At 29.3% G+C, this 15745-nt stretch overlaps 3 protein-coding genes across 3 annotated transcripts; 1 reads left to right on the plus strand and 2 right to left on the minus strand.

The window, feature by feature from the left end:
* Positions 1-624: 624 nt before the first annotated feature.
* On the minus strand, positions 625-8326 carry LOC130442275 (nose resistant to fluoxetine protein 6-like). The gene is made up of 13 exons (XM_056776346.1): positions 8033-8326; positions 7609-7796; positions 7127-7359; positions 6578-6654; positions 6318-6523; positions 6084-6256; positions 5077-5245; positions 4832-5016; positions 4055-4175; positions 3390-3576; positions 2764-2906; positions 1164-1272; positions 625-1106 (listed from the first exon to the last, which is right to left on the minus strand). Exons 1-13 carry the CDS (start codon positions 8256-8258, stop codon positions 985-987), a joined length of 2139 nt encoding a protein of 712 aa, XP_056632324.1. The 5' UTR covers positions 8259-8326; the 3' UTR covers positions 625-984.
* A 3238-nt stretch (positions 8327-11564) lies between these two features.
* Positions 11565-14457, minus strand: LOC130441122 (protein FAM114A2). Its single transcript, XM_056774666.1, has 6 exons — positions 13401-14457; positions 12951-13330; positions 12622-12894; positions 12086-12195; positions 11894-12023; positions 11565-11772 (listed from the first exon to the last, which is right to left on the minus strand). The coding sequence occupies exons 1-6, from the start codon at positions 14356-14358 to the stop codon at positions 11689-11691; spliced, it is 1935 nt and encodes a 644-aa protein (XP_056630644.1). The 5' UTR covers positions 14359-14457; the 3' UTR covers positions 11565-11688.
* A 217-nt stretch (positions 14458-14674) lies between these two features.
* On the plus strand, positions 14675-15654 carry LOC130441129 (phosphomannomutase). Its single transcript, XM_056774679.1, has one exon. The coding sequence runs from the start codon at positions 14804-14806 to the stop codon at positions 15545-15547; it is 744 nt and encodes a 247-aa protein (XP_056630657.1). The 5' UTR covers positions 14675-14803; the 3' UTR covers positions 15548-15654.
* The last annotated feature ends 91 nt before the right edge of the window (positions 15655-15745 follow it).

Consider the following 15745-nt stretch of genomic DNA (forward strand, 5'->3'; position numbering starts at 1 on the left):
TTTTATACAATTGGAACGTAGGGTGCTTTTAAATTTGAAAATTTAAGACTTTTTGTTTTATTTATATTTCATGAATCATCATTCATTGGTCTATGTTAGGTATCATTTTATAAAGGAATCGAAGTGGATGTTTAATATGTTGTGGATGTTTAAGTTCTATTTTGACTTTTTCAAAAAATTGAATCATTTCAAAAATAGTACCTAGTTTTTTGCAATTAAAAATAGTTGGCATCGCTGATCAACCAATGTTTTGCTTTTGCTTAAACATAGATAGTCAGAATTTTTTATATCTATTGTTGTACATCTAAAAAATGTATATACTTTCGAATAGTTTTTTTCAATACATAAAATCAAAAAGAAACTTATCAAAGGAATAAATAATGACAAACTAAGGACATAATTATTACGAATAACATATGTAGTAAAAAATCCAACGTAATGTCAAAATTACGTTAATGAATATTCGTGAATCTGTTCGTGTTTTTTTCGGATTATCGCCTTAGTTGGGGAAATTTTACTTAGTTGATTGTAATGCCACGTAACAGCATGTTGTGTTAGGATCAGTGATTAGATTAGAGATTAGAGATATGGAGGGGAGAAGCATAGATGAGTTCGTATCCAAATTTTGAAAAACACCTTCATTTTGATCTTTGCGTGAGTTACAGTGTCTGTCATGGATTCATGGTGCAGTTTTAGTTTATAAGTGCCAGTTAGTGAATACTGTAATTGTCATTTTCTGTTTTTTTGCTGTTAACGATTTGTGTCAAGTAAAAAGTGATTAATCATTAAAAGGTTCAAGCCTGAAGGTATTTTATTTCACCAGTAAGTAGACCTATATTATATAAATGTGTATATGGATTAGATACAAGATTTTTTACGCAAAAAAAAACAATTTTGAGGTTAAGTAATTATATTTTAAGATTTAATGTGTAAACCTTTATTTAAAAAAGGGAAATAACTTTGCTTTCATAAATCGGATATGCTTCATTCGATTTTTTTATAATTTCCTTGTATATTCCTACATGTATTTACACACGTTATATTCTTGTTTTTATTCTTCTTCTTTTTTTCAATCACCCCGTTATAGAATGTTTCTTTTACCATTTCTAAAAAGATTTTTATGAAAATTTATAGAAACAGTTACTAAACTATATATATTTTACCTTTTTTATATAAATATCTAGCAATTGCTACGAATGGTGATTCAAATGCTAAACACCATATGGTAGAAACTACAATAGTTAATACTACATCACCAATAAATCCATGAATCTATAAAATATAATAAATATAGGAACAATAATGGGATAAAGCGATTTCGTCGTATTTTATTCAAATTTGGCAACGTTAGCATTTACTCCAAACCGGTATGGAACTAATAGCAGAGAGGTAGTAACCTAAGAGAAGCGACAATTCGTTGGTGTCAAATGTCAAACTGTCAAACTAAAATACACGTCAAAAGTGTGTGTCAATTGATAAAAATCAGAATCAAATGAATAATATCAACGTCAAAATTATTATAAAATACAAAAATTAGTAAATATTTATTCAATGTGAAAAATAAGCGTCTAATGTCAAAAATTATTGTCGAATGTGAAAATTAGAAGATATTAGTGTCCAATGTCAAAAATGAGTTCAAATCGTTAGAAATTCAGTTTTTAATGAAACTAGAAAATATAAGTGTCAAATGTCAAAAAACAAAAAAATCGTCTCCAATTCAATTTTAACATGAAAATTCGGTGTCAAATGTCAAGATTTATTGTAAAATGAAAAAAATTAATGATAAAATTAGAAAATATTAGTGATAAATGTCAAAAATAAAAAAATCGTTATAAAGACAGTATTTAACATGAAAAATCTGTGTCAAATCTCAAGAATTATTGTGAAATGTCAAGAATTATTGTCGAATAAAAAAAGTTAATTATGAAATTAGAAAATATTAGTGACAAATGTTAAAAAATAACAAAAATCGTTATAAAGTCAGTATTTAACATGAAAAATCTGTGTCAAATGTCAAGAATTATTGTCAAATATCAAGAATTATTGTCAAATGTCAAGAATTTTTGTCAAATGTGAAGAATTATTGTCGAATAAAAAAAATTAATTATGAAATTAGAAAATATTAGTGACAAATGTTAAAACATAACAAAAATCGTTATAAAGTCAGTATTTAACATGAAAAATCTGTGTCAAATGTCAAGAATTATTGTCAAATGAAAACATTAATGATGGCAAATGTCAAAAAAAGACAAATCGGTGTCAAATGTCAAAATTTATAGTCAAATGCATAAGTTACTGCTGAAACTAGAAAATTTAAGTGGCAAATGTCCAAATCTGTATTTAACGTGAAAAATCAATGTCAAGTCTCAAAAATTATTGTCAAATACAAACATTTGAGTACTATTTAAATTTTCTTACAATAACTAGTGAATAAAGTAAGCATTAAATATCAAAAATAAGAGTCAAATTTCACAAAATTAAGTGGGGATGGCTGTTTCCCGTATTATATAAAAAAGAAGAATAAGACGTGGAATTTTACACGAATAAATCCTATGGGAATAGTTAATCAAATTCTGATTACTTAACAGACACATCTGATGAATAAATTATGTCAATAATTTGTATACGAGCGATCATGCCATGGTTGTCACAGGTCCCGTGTAATGTTTTTCTTTTCACGCGTGGCAACAATGTAACGACAAGTGTTTTACAGCGTCAGTCGAGCACAAACGCTCGTCTGAAATTGATATATGATATACTTACGTTATTGATGATGCTGAAGTAAGTTGAATGCTGTTTAGATCCAATAAAATAGATTATTATCGACACGTGGGTTAAATAAGCGCTATAAGTAATTTTAACAAGAATTCTAAAAATCGACCACGACAGAAATTTATTCATCAAACCTACAAAATAGATAAACAACAAGAAAGATGGCGGCGTTTAGTATTAGAAAGAACAATATTGGGTTATCATTTGAACAAACTATTCATAATTATTGAATCTAAATATTTTGTTCTCGTTTAATTTCCCTAATTATACAGGACGTTTTTATTTTTAACTTCCGATCATTTGGTGAAAACGACAGGAAACGGGAATAAATTGTAGGCAACTGCGCATTTCTCCCACTACACATTCCGCCATTATCGAGGTGGACGCGTCAGTCTGGGTTATGCTGCCGCAATGTAAACACCGTTGATGTTTCGTTTCTCTCATTAACTGTGAACTACTCGTATTTATCGTAAAATTTATGACATAAAAAATAATTTTAATTTACAAATCGAACACGTGAAATAAAATTAATGGTGAGGTTTTGAGAAATTAAGAGTAGTTACAACGTTAAAAAACATCTAATGCCGTAAAATCTATATACAAATTTTTTTTCTTACCATTTCTGTTTATTGTACAAAGAAATATCGTCGATCCAATAGCGAGAGCCCAGAGTTGTTTAGCTAACGAATTATACAGAGCCGCATTGAGCCCAATATATTCATTAGCTCTAATAAAAACAAGGTGTACCAATATTAAACCTATCATTGTTGTAAATATGACCAACCAAGCAAAAAATGTGGCTATCTATAACACATACATTATATAACGATAGAGTTTATAAAAAAGAAGAAGTGTGGACCTATAACTTGGACCATACAGCTACCCGTACCACAATAAAATCCAAATAGCAAAACATCTATTATGACTAACGTTAACCAGTGGATATTGACGATTTTCAAAAAAAAGGAATAATCGATTTCGAAATAATCGATTGTAAAGAATCGAAAATTTACTTGTGATATAATCATTGAAAACGCTTTTCTATTCTTTTGTGGTCATAAAAAGTACTGGTACAAGTAATTCTATGGTCTAAGACCTCTACACGATTCGAACGAATCGTATAAAAATGTCAAATGTAATGAAAAACGTTCCGTGTCATGACTAAGACAAACTTTCAAAAATAATTAAAGAAAGAGTCTAGTCAATCACATCAAGAGTTATTTTTTCAACAAAATATTATTTGCAAAAATAGTTTATGGAGTAAAAATAAGCCTGTACGAACCGGAGATATATTGACGTCATTATATTTGTATATCAAGTAACCAAAAATGAATCCAATTAACCAAGCCGGCATTCTAACTGAAGTAGCTTGATAAATATTATACTGATAAGATAAATCACTCCTAAAACAAATCATATTTTTTTCATAACAAATAATAAATCGAAATGAATGCCAAAAAATACTAATAATAATAAATGGAAATGATAGGAAAGTATCAAAAAAGCATATATCACAGAAATGACACCATATTATCATATTCTTAATTATGTATCAACTTCAATAATTCAAATGTTCTATGCGAATGTCCATGCTGTTAACTCCATGATTTGAGATTCTATCTATCTATGATAAAATCCATAGATATATTACAGAGTTCTATGAATTATAAACGTCCATAGACAAAGTAATTACTATATTTATGATCATTTCAATCATCTAACAGATTTGCACTTCTATTTATGATCCCATCTATCACATATGTCATCTGTCAACCGTCCATGAAGGAAAACAAAGAAAAGCTGACAAAATACACGTTTTAAAGTTTAGTTTAACGTTTTGTATAACGAAAAACGGGAAAAGTTGGATATTTGGGTACGATTATCCACCCAAAGAGAGGTAGTATTAAAAATGACAATATCACACACATAATATAATTTATAGAGGATGTTTATAAAAAATGTAACTTTGATGCCCTGCAAATTCTAAAATACTGTTTTTATGGTATATTTATTTCTTTATCATGGTCAATGAAAGCATTTATTATAGAAAAAAACTTACTCGAACATTGTTGCTCCATATTGATTATAAATTGTTATTAAAAAAGTATAAATTGCTGTCACTATACAAATTACAATACACAATAAACAAGTTTTTATTGGTTTCTTGATTAAAATGTTTAACAAAATTGGAGACATGAGAAACAGTTGCGTATCAACGGCTAAATACCAAGAATGTTGCATACACTGAAAAAAAATTCATTTATTTCAATTGAAAGATTAGTAATTTACAAAAAAATCTCTCACTTGTTGGTTAAACTGTAAGAAATTACTTGCGAAGGATAATGTTACGAACCAGGTTTTGTAACAAGTGTAAGCCAGTCTAGTAGCCATTAAAGGCCACATCGGTCCTTCTGCTAAATTTTTAAAAACAGTTATATGAAATAATATAATGGCGAGAAGGGCTGGACATAACCTATAATTGAAATCGAATTAAAAATCTTTGTTTTTATAATAAACAGCCTAAATACGAGGGCTGCTACTAAAGTTTTGAAGTGGATAAATAACAACAAATATTTATAATTGGATGTATGGTTTTTTTGTTTTTCTAAAAATTCTCCATTAAGATCTTTTCCATTCAGATTGAGGTACCACCAAAACATTTAATTTTACGTGTCAACTGCTTCTTCAGGTGTAGAAAAATGCTGACCTCGTAGTTTTGACTGTTCAGAAAAGATTTTGTTTGAACTGATAGATTATAGCTCACATTTTTGCAGTGGATGTGTCTGTGATTGGTTTCCCCAATTTTTTCGAACTCCTCTGGCAAACAAATGGAATGGTGGCGACATGTCCAGTAATTCTGGGTAACAGGCGACCATTTACTTCGAAGTACTTCGTACGGGAACAGCTCTTGTTGGATTTGGCTCTTCTTGAAATATCCATTCGTCGATTGTTATTTAGTTATTTAACACAGATTTGACATATTCATATCAGTGTTACCATATCTCAAAACTTAAGTTGCAACCCTCGTAAAAAATCTTTATAGTAAAAATATTGATAAAAAAATTGGAAAATGATTAAAATGACACTAATAGAAAAAGTTGAAAAAGATGTACAAAAATAGGGGGCAAAGCTATTTATTAAGTTATAAAGGATATGCTATGTAGATGTTCTAGGGTGGTACCAGGACGTTGGCTGCAGCATCGAAATATTGAAATAAGGGGTATGCTTAAAAACATCAAAGCATCAAAATGCATGTTAAAAAAGTGAGGCGATAACGACGACGAGAAAATTTATATTTCAATATAATTTACCTTAAAAATCTATAAGCGTAAATAACCAGATACGGCACTGCTCTTTTCTTCCCATAAGGTGAACTATAATAATTTAATATACCATACGAAAGTAGTAATCCACTTAAAAATAAAAACGTATCCACCGCGTATACACCACTGGCTACAAAACTTGGTGAAATTGAGCTTCTCCACTAAAATACATTTTTTTTATGAAAAACCACTGGGTTTCAAATAATTAAACATCAATACTACCATCATATAGATGTCCAAAAGATTTGTAACTCCAGAAAATACACTAAACATAATTTTATGTCCACATATTATCCAAACCATGCTCAAAACTTTAATACCACTTATACATTCTAAATATTTAACCTCAACAGACGCATCTTGCACTGATATTAGTCTTTTAAAATTGCTATATAATGAAAATGATATCCATAAGTTGTTTTTATTAGCTTAAAATATAAATATGTATTTAAAATTGTTTAAATTTTGGAACGTAAACTTACTTTTCATATGTTGATGAATAACCACATCATACAACGTACTTATCAACAGTAATATTATGTAAAAGAAGAAGAAAGCTCTAGAAATAAACAAAGCACAATGTTGGTTGTTAGTCATTTAAGAATGTAAGCTATATAAATTTGCGATTATAATCGACTTTATTTAAGAAAAAATAAATGAATTTAAACAAAATATAAATATACTTAAATTGCTTTTTATATTAACAACAGAAAAATTTGAGTTATTCGTATTAGTAATGTTAGTTGCCTATACCATACCTGTCTACATTCACGACAAAAAAAAAGACTAACGTGACGTAATACAATACAGTAAGTAGCGAGGTGTAAATATACGAGGGTTGATCTTTATGTATTATTAAGTAAATTAAATAAATCAATGATTCAATTGGAAATTGGATAGTTTATGCAGAGATTTCCGAGGTATAATTTCACATTTCCGTTTAACAATAAGAAACAGTCTTAAAAATTACTAAATACGAGGAATTATTTCATTCGATACAAATTAAAAATTCGCTGTTCTAATAAACTTACTTGATATATTTGTCAATTTCGAAAGAAGAATCGCTTTGTAGTCTACTTCTGCACATCATATCGGTAAAATGCATGTGTACAGGCAAACGAAAAGTATTTTCGATGTAATCCCAAATATTTTGTAAGTTTTCTATGGAGCAAGTATGCGGGATACATAAACCATAATTAACTTTCATTAGTTTGAGTAATTCTGTCGTATGTTTGCTTGTATTTAATCCCAAGTAACCTTTTAACTAAAAAGCAATCGCACTTAATTATTATTGGTCAAAATTTCCAAACTTAACAGTCGTCTACGTGTACCGCCAGAAAAAATCGAATACCCTGTGTATTTCACATTCATTTTCCATACATTAAAACCTTATATTGTAATTTGGGTTGCACACATTGAAGCTTGATGACGTTTGTTAATATGTAAATGTCAAATCGATAAGTTAATCGTCAGATTTTATATATAAAAAAGAAGATTTGATACGTCTACTTACGTTTCCTACAGTAAAAAAATCCAGATCGTTCTTATCGCTATCTGGAGTAACAAATACTGTACAGTATTGTCCGTATATATTGGTTTCATTCAAGTAATGATTTATATTTAAACATTGATCATAATTTCCTGTCATATAAATATTACCGGCTAACAAACCGCTAGGTATTTTTGATGAAGCATCTAACACTAGAAGAAAATACAAATGAAACTTCCTAAAATTAAGATTCAAACTTTTTATTTGTGAGGAGTTGACGTGGCAACAGCGCCAAAGTTTTAACAACGCGATAAACACAAATCATGTTTTCCATACATGGTAGTATTGCATATTGCCTAACTAATAGGTCTCGCAACTATCCACAAGTGGTTTATTATACGACTTAATATTCGAAAATAAAATGATTTAGCAGGATTTTTATTCTTACTTTCTAATGCCCATCTTTTCAAAAATATGGCGTCTTTTAATAGCTTCTTCAAATCTTTTGCACATCGATTTTTGACTCCGGCGGCCTCTAAAATCTTGTCAGTCCTATATTTCACAATATCGAACACAACTTTTGATACAGCCTGTATATTTTCCGCTTTATATTGTATTGAGGATAAAACCGCGCTTTGAAATACTAGGAATAACATTAAACGTAAAGCCAACATTTTAAACTACTCAACGTATTGTTTGCTAATAGTAATTAAATTTTGTTTATGAGGGACCACTTAAATATGGAACTTATCGCTCGAATGTTACTTTTAATGGAATATATATGTCTACTAATTATCGCTGTTTTTTTTTTCAAAATTAGAATACGATAATTGCGAAAACTTTTCTGTTTGCTTTTTAACGAACTCAAAAGTAGGTGATAATATACAGTAACATATATATTGTTTATGTTACATTAGATATTTATAAAGGTTTTGCTTATGATTTATTTCAATTACCTCGTATTTTTATCAAGACTGTGACTAATGACAACCTATGTTGTGATTGTATCAAACTAGCTTTCAATTGAATACTACGCTTACTCAATTCAATAGGTCCATGACCTTGTATTCTTAACGTTGGTTGCCTATACTTTATTGAATCTGTAATGTTAGTTGCATATACTATGTATTTAAATATTCAATATTCGAAATAGGTACGATCTATTTTATAGACGGTTCACGTTGATAGCTTAAAGTCATCAATAAAATATTTTAGTGAATTAGTGATTCTGGATTTACTTCTTTATTTATAATTAGTGATCATTTTCAATTTCATCATTCATTCATGATATTTGAATTTGAATTTCCCGTTTGTTTCTTGGGTATGTCAAATTGGTTGTATGTCAAGATGGCGGTAATTCGGTTAGAACCACATAAAATTGACGTGCATCTTTCAAATTTTCACAATCTAGTATTTATTAATAACTTTTGTAGCTATCCCAAGTGATTTTGATCCAATTTATTGTTTATTCATCCAAAAATTGATATTTTTAAATTTCAATTTGTAATATAAGTTGCCTATATTATATTTTTATACAAAACATTTCAAGTCTGTACTGCTAGTTGCCTGTAATATGTTCGGAAGTGTCTAAATGGTTTGTTTACATTGTTTTGAAAAATTTTCTGTAGAAAAATGAATATGAAGTGGTTTTTATTGGTTAATTTAAACTTTTTGTGATATATTTGGTTTTTGAAATGTGAGGATGATAAGAATTAAGTGCTTTTAACTGTTCTAAATTGTGTTTTTTTTTAATTTAAGTGTACTATTTCATGTGAGTATTAAATTAGTTGATTAGAAAGAGAATTAACAAAACTGAAAGTATCTAAATAAATACAATCTAATAAGAAAAGTATATAAGTTAACTATTTTCGTAATTTTTCCCTCTTTAAAATTCTTTTAACTCTATTTTGGATTAGAGTGGTTGCTTTTTGGATGATTTTTCTTCATTTTTTTTTTTTGTAAAAATAATTGTACTTATAGTACCGTGTGAAGCTAGCACACTCTCTTAATAAACAATGAGGTTTAGAAGGCTCAAACTTACCCTAACCTTATTGTTCAATAAAAATAGAAAGGTCACTCAAGCTGATTGCGATCCTAACCTTGAACAAAATCACAATTTCCGAACATCGCGTTCAATTTTCTATGGAAATTCCAAATTTATTTTTATGCTGAAATGCCGTAAAACACAAAAACCGCAAATTTCAATAACCTATCAATGAAGCTGCTCAACAGAATTAATAGTAAATACTCGTTAAAGGGGAATAAATAGTTTTTAAGTTCAAAAAACCATAGACAAATGAAACAATTTGTCAAGCTGATCCGATCATAGTTTCTGAAAAGTAATTTGAATGTGAATTTTTTCCCTGCTACTCCAAAACTTTGACGTTTATACCAATATGGCCGCCGGGTGGCAAGTATAAAATTGGGTTGGCATTGTTTGAAATGTGTTTCTCGTGTTTCCTAATAGTTTTTTTGCTTAAATCGGGTTTAGTTGTATTTTCCGATTTTTTTGTCGATAGTTTGGTTATAGAAGTATTTAAACATCAAAATTGTGTCGCTACAGTGAAAGTAGAGTTCGTATATGTTAACTTTACCTGGTAAGTGTTTTATTTACTTTAGGCTACATTGTTCATCTATAATAACTGTTTTCACCTGGTAAGAATTTCAAGTGGACATTATTGTGATTATGTAAAAGAATTTTCAACATTACCGGTAAATGCAATCCAAATAATTAGTTAAATATGAACTGCCTTTGAATAGACTGTACCCAAACGCTGTAAAATTTATTGTAAATATCGCTAAATGAAGATCGACAAAATGGTTTACTTTAGACGTAATAGATAAGTACAGTAAATGTAATAAGTTACCCATAGTGCATTTACGTCAATTACTAATTATCAAATCTTCATTTTTTGTGAAGTTTGAAATGGATATCTGTATGGATTTCATGTTAATACGAAGGCGGATTGAAGTAAAAGTGACTTTTCAAAGATTTACGTAACTCTTGGTGATTGTATTATTAGTTTATGACATGTTTCTGACATCATCAATATTTTATATAAATCTTAGTTTTAATACTCGTATAAAGAAAACTGATTCCGTTGTTAGGTTATTACTCATTCCACATTTGAAAATAAAACGGCAATGAGGCATACTTTAGTTATAAAGTAAATTTTAATAAAACCATTCATTCCATCTAAAACACAATTTAAAATATCATCTTAGCAGCCATATTGTTTTTATTTTGACACGTATTTACTGCGTTCGGCTATATACATCTGACTGCTCGGTATCGTTCGGCAATCCACTTTATTTCGATCTTTGCTGCTCGATTCGCGTTCTGTTATGTAACACTCTGACTAAGATTTTTTTTGTTCCAAATCTTGTTCTTAGATTTATTTTGACATTTGACGTTTCGATGTTTGTCCATATTATTCCACAGTTGTTTATACTTATGTGTTGTGCGTTTTCGTATTCATGAAAGTTCAATTTGAAAAATAGAAAAAGCAGTAGCTTTAATTTGTGGAAGATTTTTTGAAAATAAAGAAGTGGTAGTACAGGTAGTCCGAAAATTTAGTGGAAACCAATTCAGATATTATCTTCGAATGAATTCGGAAACATTTGAAATCATGATTTTGAATAAGCTAAAAGCGGCGTTGGTTATGCATATTTCACTAGTTACCGTTCTGAATTCAATTATTTAAAGTTTTATTTTTTCGAGCATCCCTGGAAAGTTCATAAATTTATATATGTATTGCAGTTTGCCTAAATCTCTTCTTCTTTACTTATGTTTTGTAGCCTTGTAGCCACCACATTTATATTATTTAATCAGCATTTATTGGGACAATTCCCGCTTTTATTATTAAGAAAAAATGTTAGAATTTTAATTTTTTGTATTCTCCTGTATTTTAAGATCAATTTCGTCAATTTACCTCGAAGATAAATGAAAAATAAGGGTATTAAATGAAATAAAACACAGAATTTACAATATCTAATATATTTTACAATAAAATTTTGTATATTATCAAAAAAGTATATTAAAAACAACAAATTTTCTTCAAGAAATAAATTAATATGAAAATATATGAAATTAATTATTCAATTTTAATCGTTATGCATCGCACCTGCTTGTAGAACTGGGACCAACAACTGGAAAGCATCCTGTATATACGAACTACTATTTCCAGCCTATAATACGAAAAAATCAATCTTAGAACCCCATAATTTCCATATTTACCCCATGAAAGGGTAAAAACAAACAATATAAGATACTATATACTCCAATAATATTGTTCGAGAGTCAAATTACCTCAAAGAAAACGTTTGTGATCAAAGAATTGATGGATTCCTTATTTCCCGTTTGGGAAGACTTGGCGTTCAATTTTTCCGAAAATTTCCCGGCGGCTAAACCAATAAGAGACGTCAATGTCATGGTTAACCTATACGAATGAATTTTTCGTTAAATATAATTTGAACAAAAAAATATAGATGACGAACGTACTGTACTAAACTATCTGCTTCGTCCACCGTACTTCTATGGTCTTTTATCATCAATAATTCGCCGCATTTATGGAATTGTTCGACGGCTATCGCCGTCAGTTGTGCCAGAACCTGTAAATGTGATAATCGTAGTTGTTTGTTCGAACTACAAACCGTAAAAATTCTATAGGATAATTGACAATCGAGAAATTGTTATTGACAATAACAACAAAAATTCTGGATAGCCCTCGTATTATAAATGATAAATACTTCAATTTAAATAGTGATTATTTTTTGTTTCAACCTTTTACTTTCTGAATGGATGAGGATTTTTGATTGTTTTAATATATCTTCTACTTAATAAAAAGGCCTTGTATATTATACTTTATTTTTTATATATCAAATCTTCGTTTTATTTTTTGGGCAGCCCTCGTACAAGCAAAATTGAAACTTTATAAAAGAGGAGTTTTATTGGTGATATCACATTTTTAAACAAAAAACATAATTCCTAGAGGTTATGTTACGTCAAACTGACGTATGACAGTTTTCCTAACTTACCTGAAGTGCTTCTTGGTATATTTCTTCTTCTCCGCAAAACTCCAACTTTAGATTATTCAACCAAGTTTCTGTTTCTTCCCATAAAGAAATTAACTTGCCGTACGTTATACTAACATTTAGTTCTTGAACGGCTGCTTGAAGTTTTTCTTTGATGTCGTCGAAACTCGAAGTTTCGTCGTCATCTTCATCAGGTAGTTCACATAATTCTTTAATTTGGTCCATAGTTTCTTGCAAATCTTGCAGTTCACTACCTGACGAGTTTTCTTGGAGAGTCTAACATAATAAAACCGATTTAATCATAAGTAAACTGGAAATTTTGAGTATATTACCTCTAAAGTAATATCACATTGCTTTGATAGCATTTCAAGAGCTTCTAAATGAACAAGCCCATGGTAATCATCGAACAAAGTTTCATAATTCAATTTTTTTTTGGAATGTGTTTGTTGTAAGACTTTATTTTCGGCTTCGGCTTTTTCCTTGGCCTCCCGAAGAACTTGAGAGAGAATGGGTTTCTTTTTGTCTAATTTTAATAGTGACCTTTTGTGCTTTAAACCCGGATCGCCTTCTTGCAATACTTCCATAGTTTTTTTGCCTATGGTTTCCAAAGTATCTAATCCACCTGTTATTACCTTACTACCAGTATTTTCCACAAATTTTGTTATATGAGACACCCCAGATACTAAATTCGATAGATTACCAAAACCAAAACCTTCAATCACATAAAATTCAATTCTTAAAACTCAATAGGTTCAAATACATATGGATTATATTTTACATACCCACATTAGATACGTTACTAACTTCTTCTTCTTCTTCTTCCTGTACAATACACTCTTTTTCTTTATCTATTTTAGCTAATTCCTTTGGATCTGGTATTCCCATACTTGATTCAATGACAGTAGATAAACTTTGAGTCAATGTAGAAACACCTTGAGTAGCAGTAGTAATAATCGAAGTCATTCCTCCCCAATTTCCCCAATTAGACCATGAAGGTTCTGTATATTGATCCTGTTTTTGTGGCTGGACTTCTTCCAAGGGTTCCCATTCATCATTGTCCCACATATCATTTTTTTGTGCTAATTCTTCTTTATATCCAAGATGTAAGTCCTTTTCTTCTAATGGTTTTGAATTTTTAATTCCAACATCAGAAACACTAGGCACTTTATCATCATTGATAGGTTCCCAATCGTCATTTTCCCACATATTTTCTTCATCATCAGATGCTTCTCCAACGACTTGCTGTACATCATTCGAATCAGTTTTTTCTATAATTGTTTTACTTCTATTTGAATTAGAATGTCTATTTCTCAAAGCCTTTGTTTCACTAAATTTCGTGTCAGTTACATTACTTACTGTATCGTCATTCCCACTTCCATTATCTTCATGTTTATCACCTAGGGTATCATATTTAGTATTATTCTCAATATCTGACTCTAATTTTTCAATCATCACTTTATTATTTTTCTTATTTTCTATATTAAAGTTATTGTCTTGATTTCTTTCAGACTCCAAGGGGGTTCCACTACTATTTTTAGCCTTATTGATATCAATGTCTATACCTAAATCTTGTTTGGAGGTTGTATTTTTGGTACTTTCATTTAATTTTAAATTTATTAAATCTTTTTGAAACTCGCTTGTCAATTTATCGTTTTTTGTATCATGGTTTTTGGATGGATCATCATCTGGATATATTTCTTCGTCTGCACTTTCGAAGTATTCACTATCAGAAGTATCCATATTTATAATGTATTAAAGAATTATTATTTTTAACAGCTGTAAATTGTTTGTATGTTACTGTCACCTTATTACGTGTCACTGTCATATGCCAACCACACTGACGTTTACGTAAGTAGGTAAGATTCCAAAAGCCGGTTTAATAAGTATTTCTTATTTATGAGGAAATTTTGTAGGAAAAATAACTTTTTAAATTAAAATTAACATTATTCAATTATGTATTTATATAAAGATAATATTATTTGTGTTGTAAATGTCTTAAAATTGATTTATTATCAAAAAATGTTACTATTGACCAAGTAAGAAACAGACCACTATGAAATATGACTCACTAATATTTGGATGTGAATTTGCCAATAAAGCATCTAGACTTGAGTAAATATTGTGTACATTTATTTTTTATCTTTAATTTACTTCTGCATACGTGGTATTTTAAGTTTGTTTTAATATGCCAAGAAAAATTTTGTGTTTATTCGACGTGGATGGTACTTTAACAAAACCCAGAAATGTTATAGAATCGGATTTATACACATTTTTATTAGAAAAGGTAAAGCCGCATTGCCATTTAGGATTAGTAGGTGGATCAGATTTTAAGAAAATAGCTGAACAAATGAAGGGAGAAGACGTTATACATAAATTTAAATATGTATTCAGCGAAAATGGACTTGTTTATTATAGAAATGGTGAAGAAGCTGGAAAACAAAGTATCCAGAAGTTTATAGGTGAAGATAAGTTACAAAATTTCATAAACTACGTATTAAAATACCTTTCAAGCATAACTCTACCTATTAAAAGAGGGACATTCGTCGAATTCAGAAACGGTATGTTGAATATTTCACCAATAGGTAGATCATGTTCCCAAGAAGAAAGAGAAGCTTTTTATACATATGATGAAGAACATGGTATTCGCAAAACTATGATAGAAGCTTTGAAAAAGGAATTTCCAGACTTAGATTTAACTTACAGTATAGGTGGCCAAATTAGTTTTGATGTTTTTCCTAATGGTTGGGACAAAACTTACTGTTTAAAACACTTACAAGATGAAGGTTTCGATGAAATACATTTCTTTGGTGATAAAACTGATAAAGGGGGTAACGATTACGAAATATACACTGATAAAAGGGTTATTGGGCATAAAGTTTCAGGTCCTAATGATACTAAAATTAAATTAACACAGTTATTTAATTTATAAATGTAATAAATTTTTTTATTGGTAAAAAATAATGAGAAAGTTTATTACTTACCATAAAAATGTATATTTTATTATGTATTTCTAAATAAAATGTATGAAATTGAAAATTTGGAATTAATATTATAAATAAACTAGGATTTAAACTGTTATATCAGGAATCAAGGTTTATCTTCTTTGAAATTAGAAAGGTCTCTGCTG

The sequence above is a fragment of the Diorhabda sublineata genome, chromosome 1 (genome assembly GCF_026230105.1).
Source record: "Diorhabda sublineata isolate icDioSubl1.1 chromosome 1, icDioSubl1.1, whole genome shotgun sequence".
Lineage (NCBI taxonomy): Eukaryota > Metazoa > Arthropoda > Insecta > Coleoptera > Chrysomelidae > Diorhabda > Diorhabda sublineata.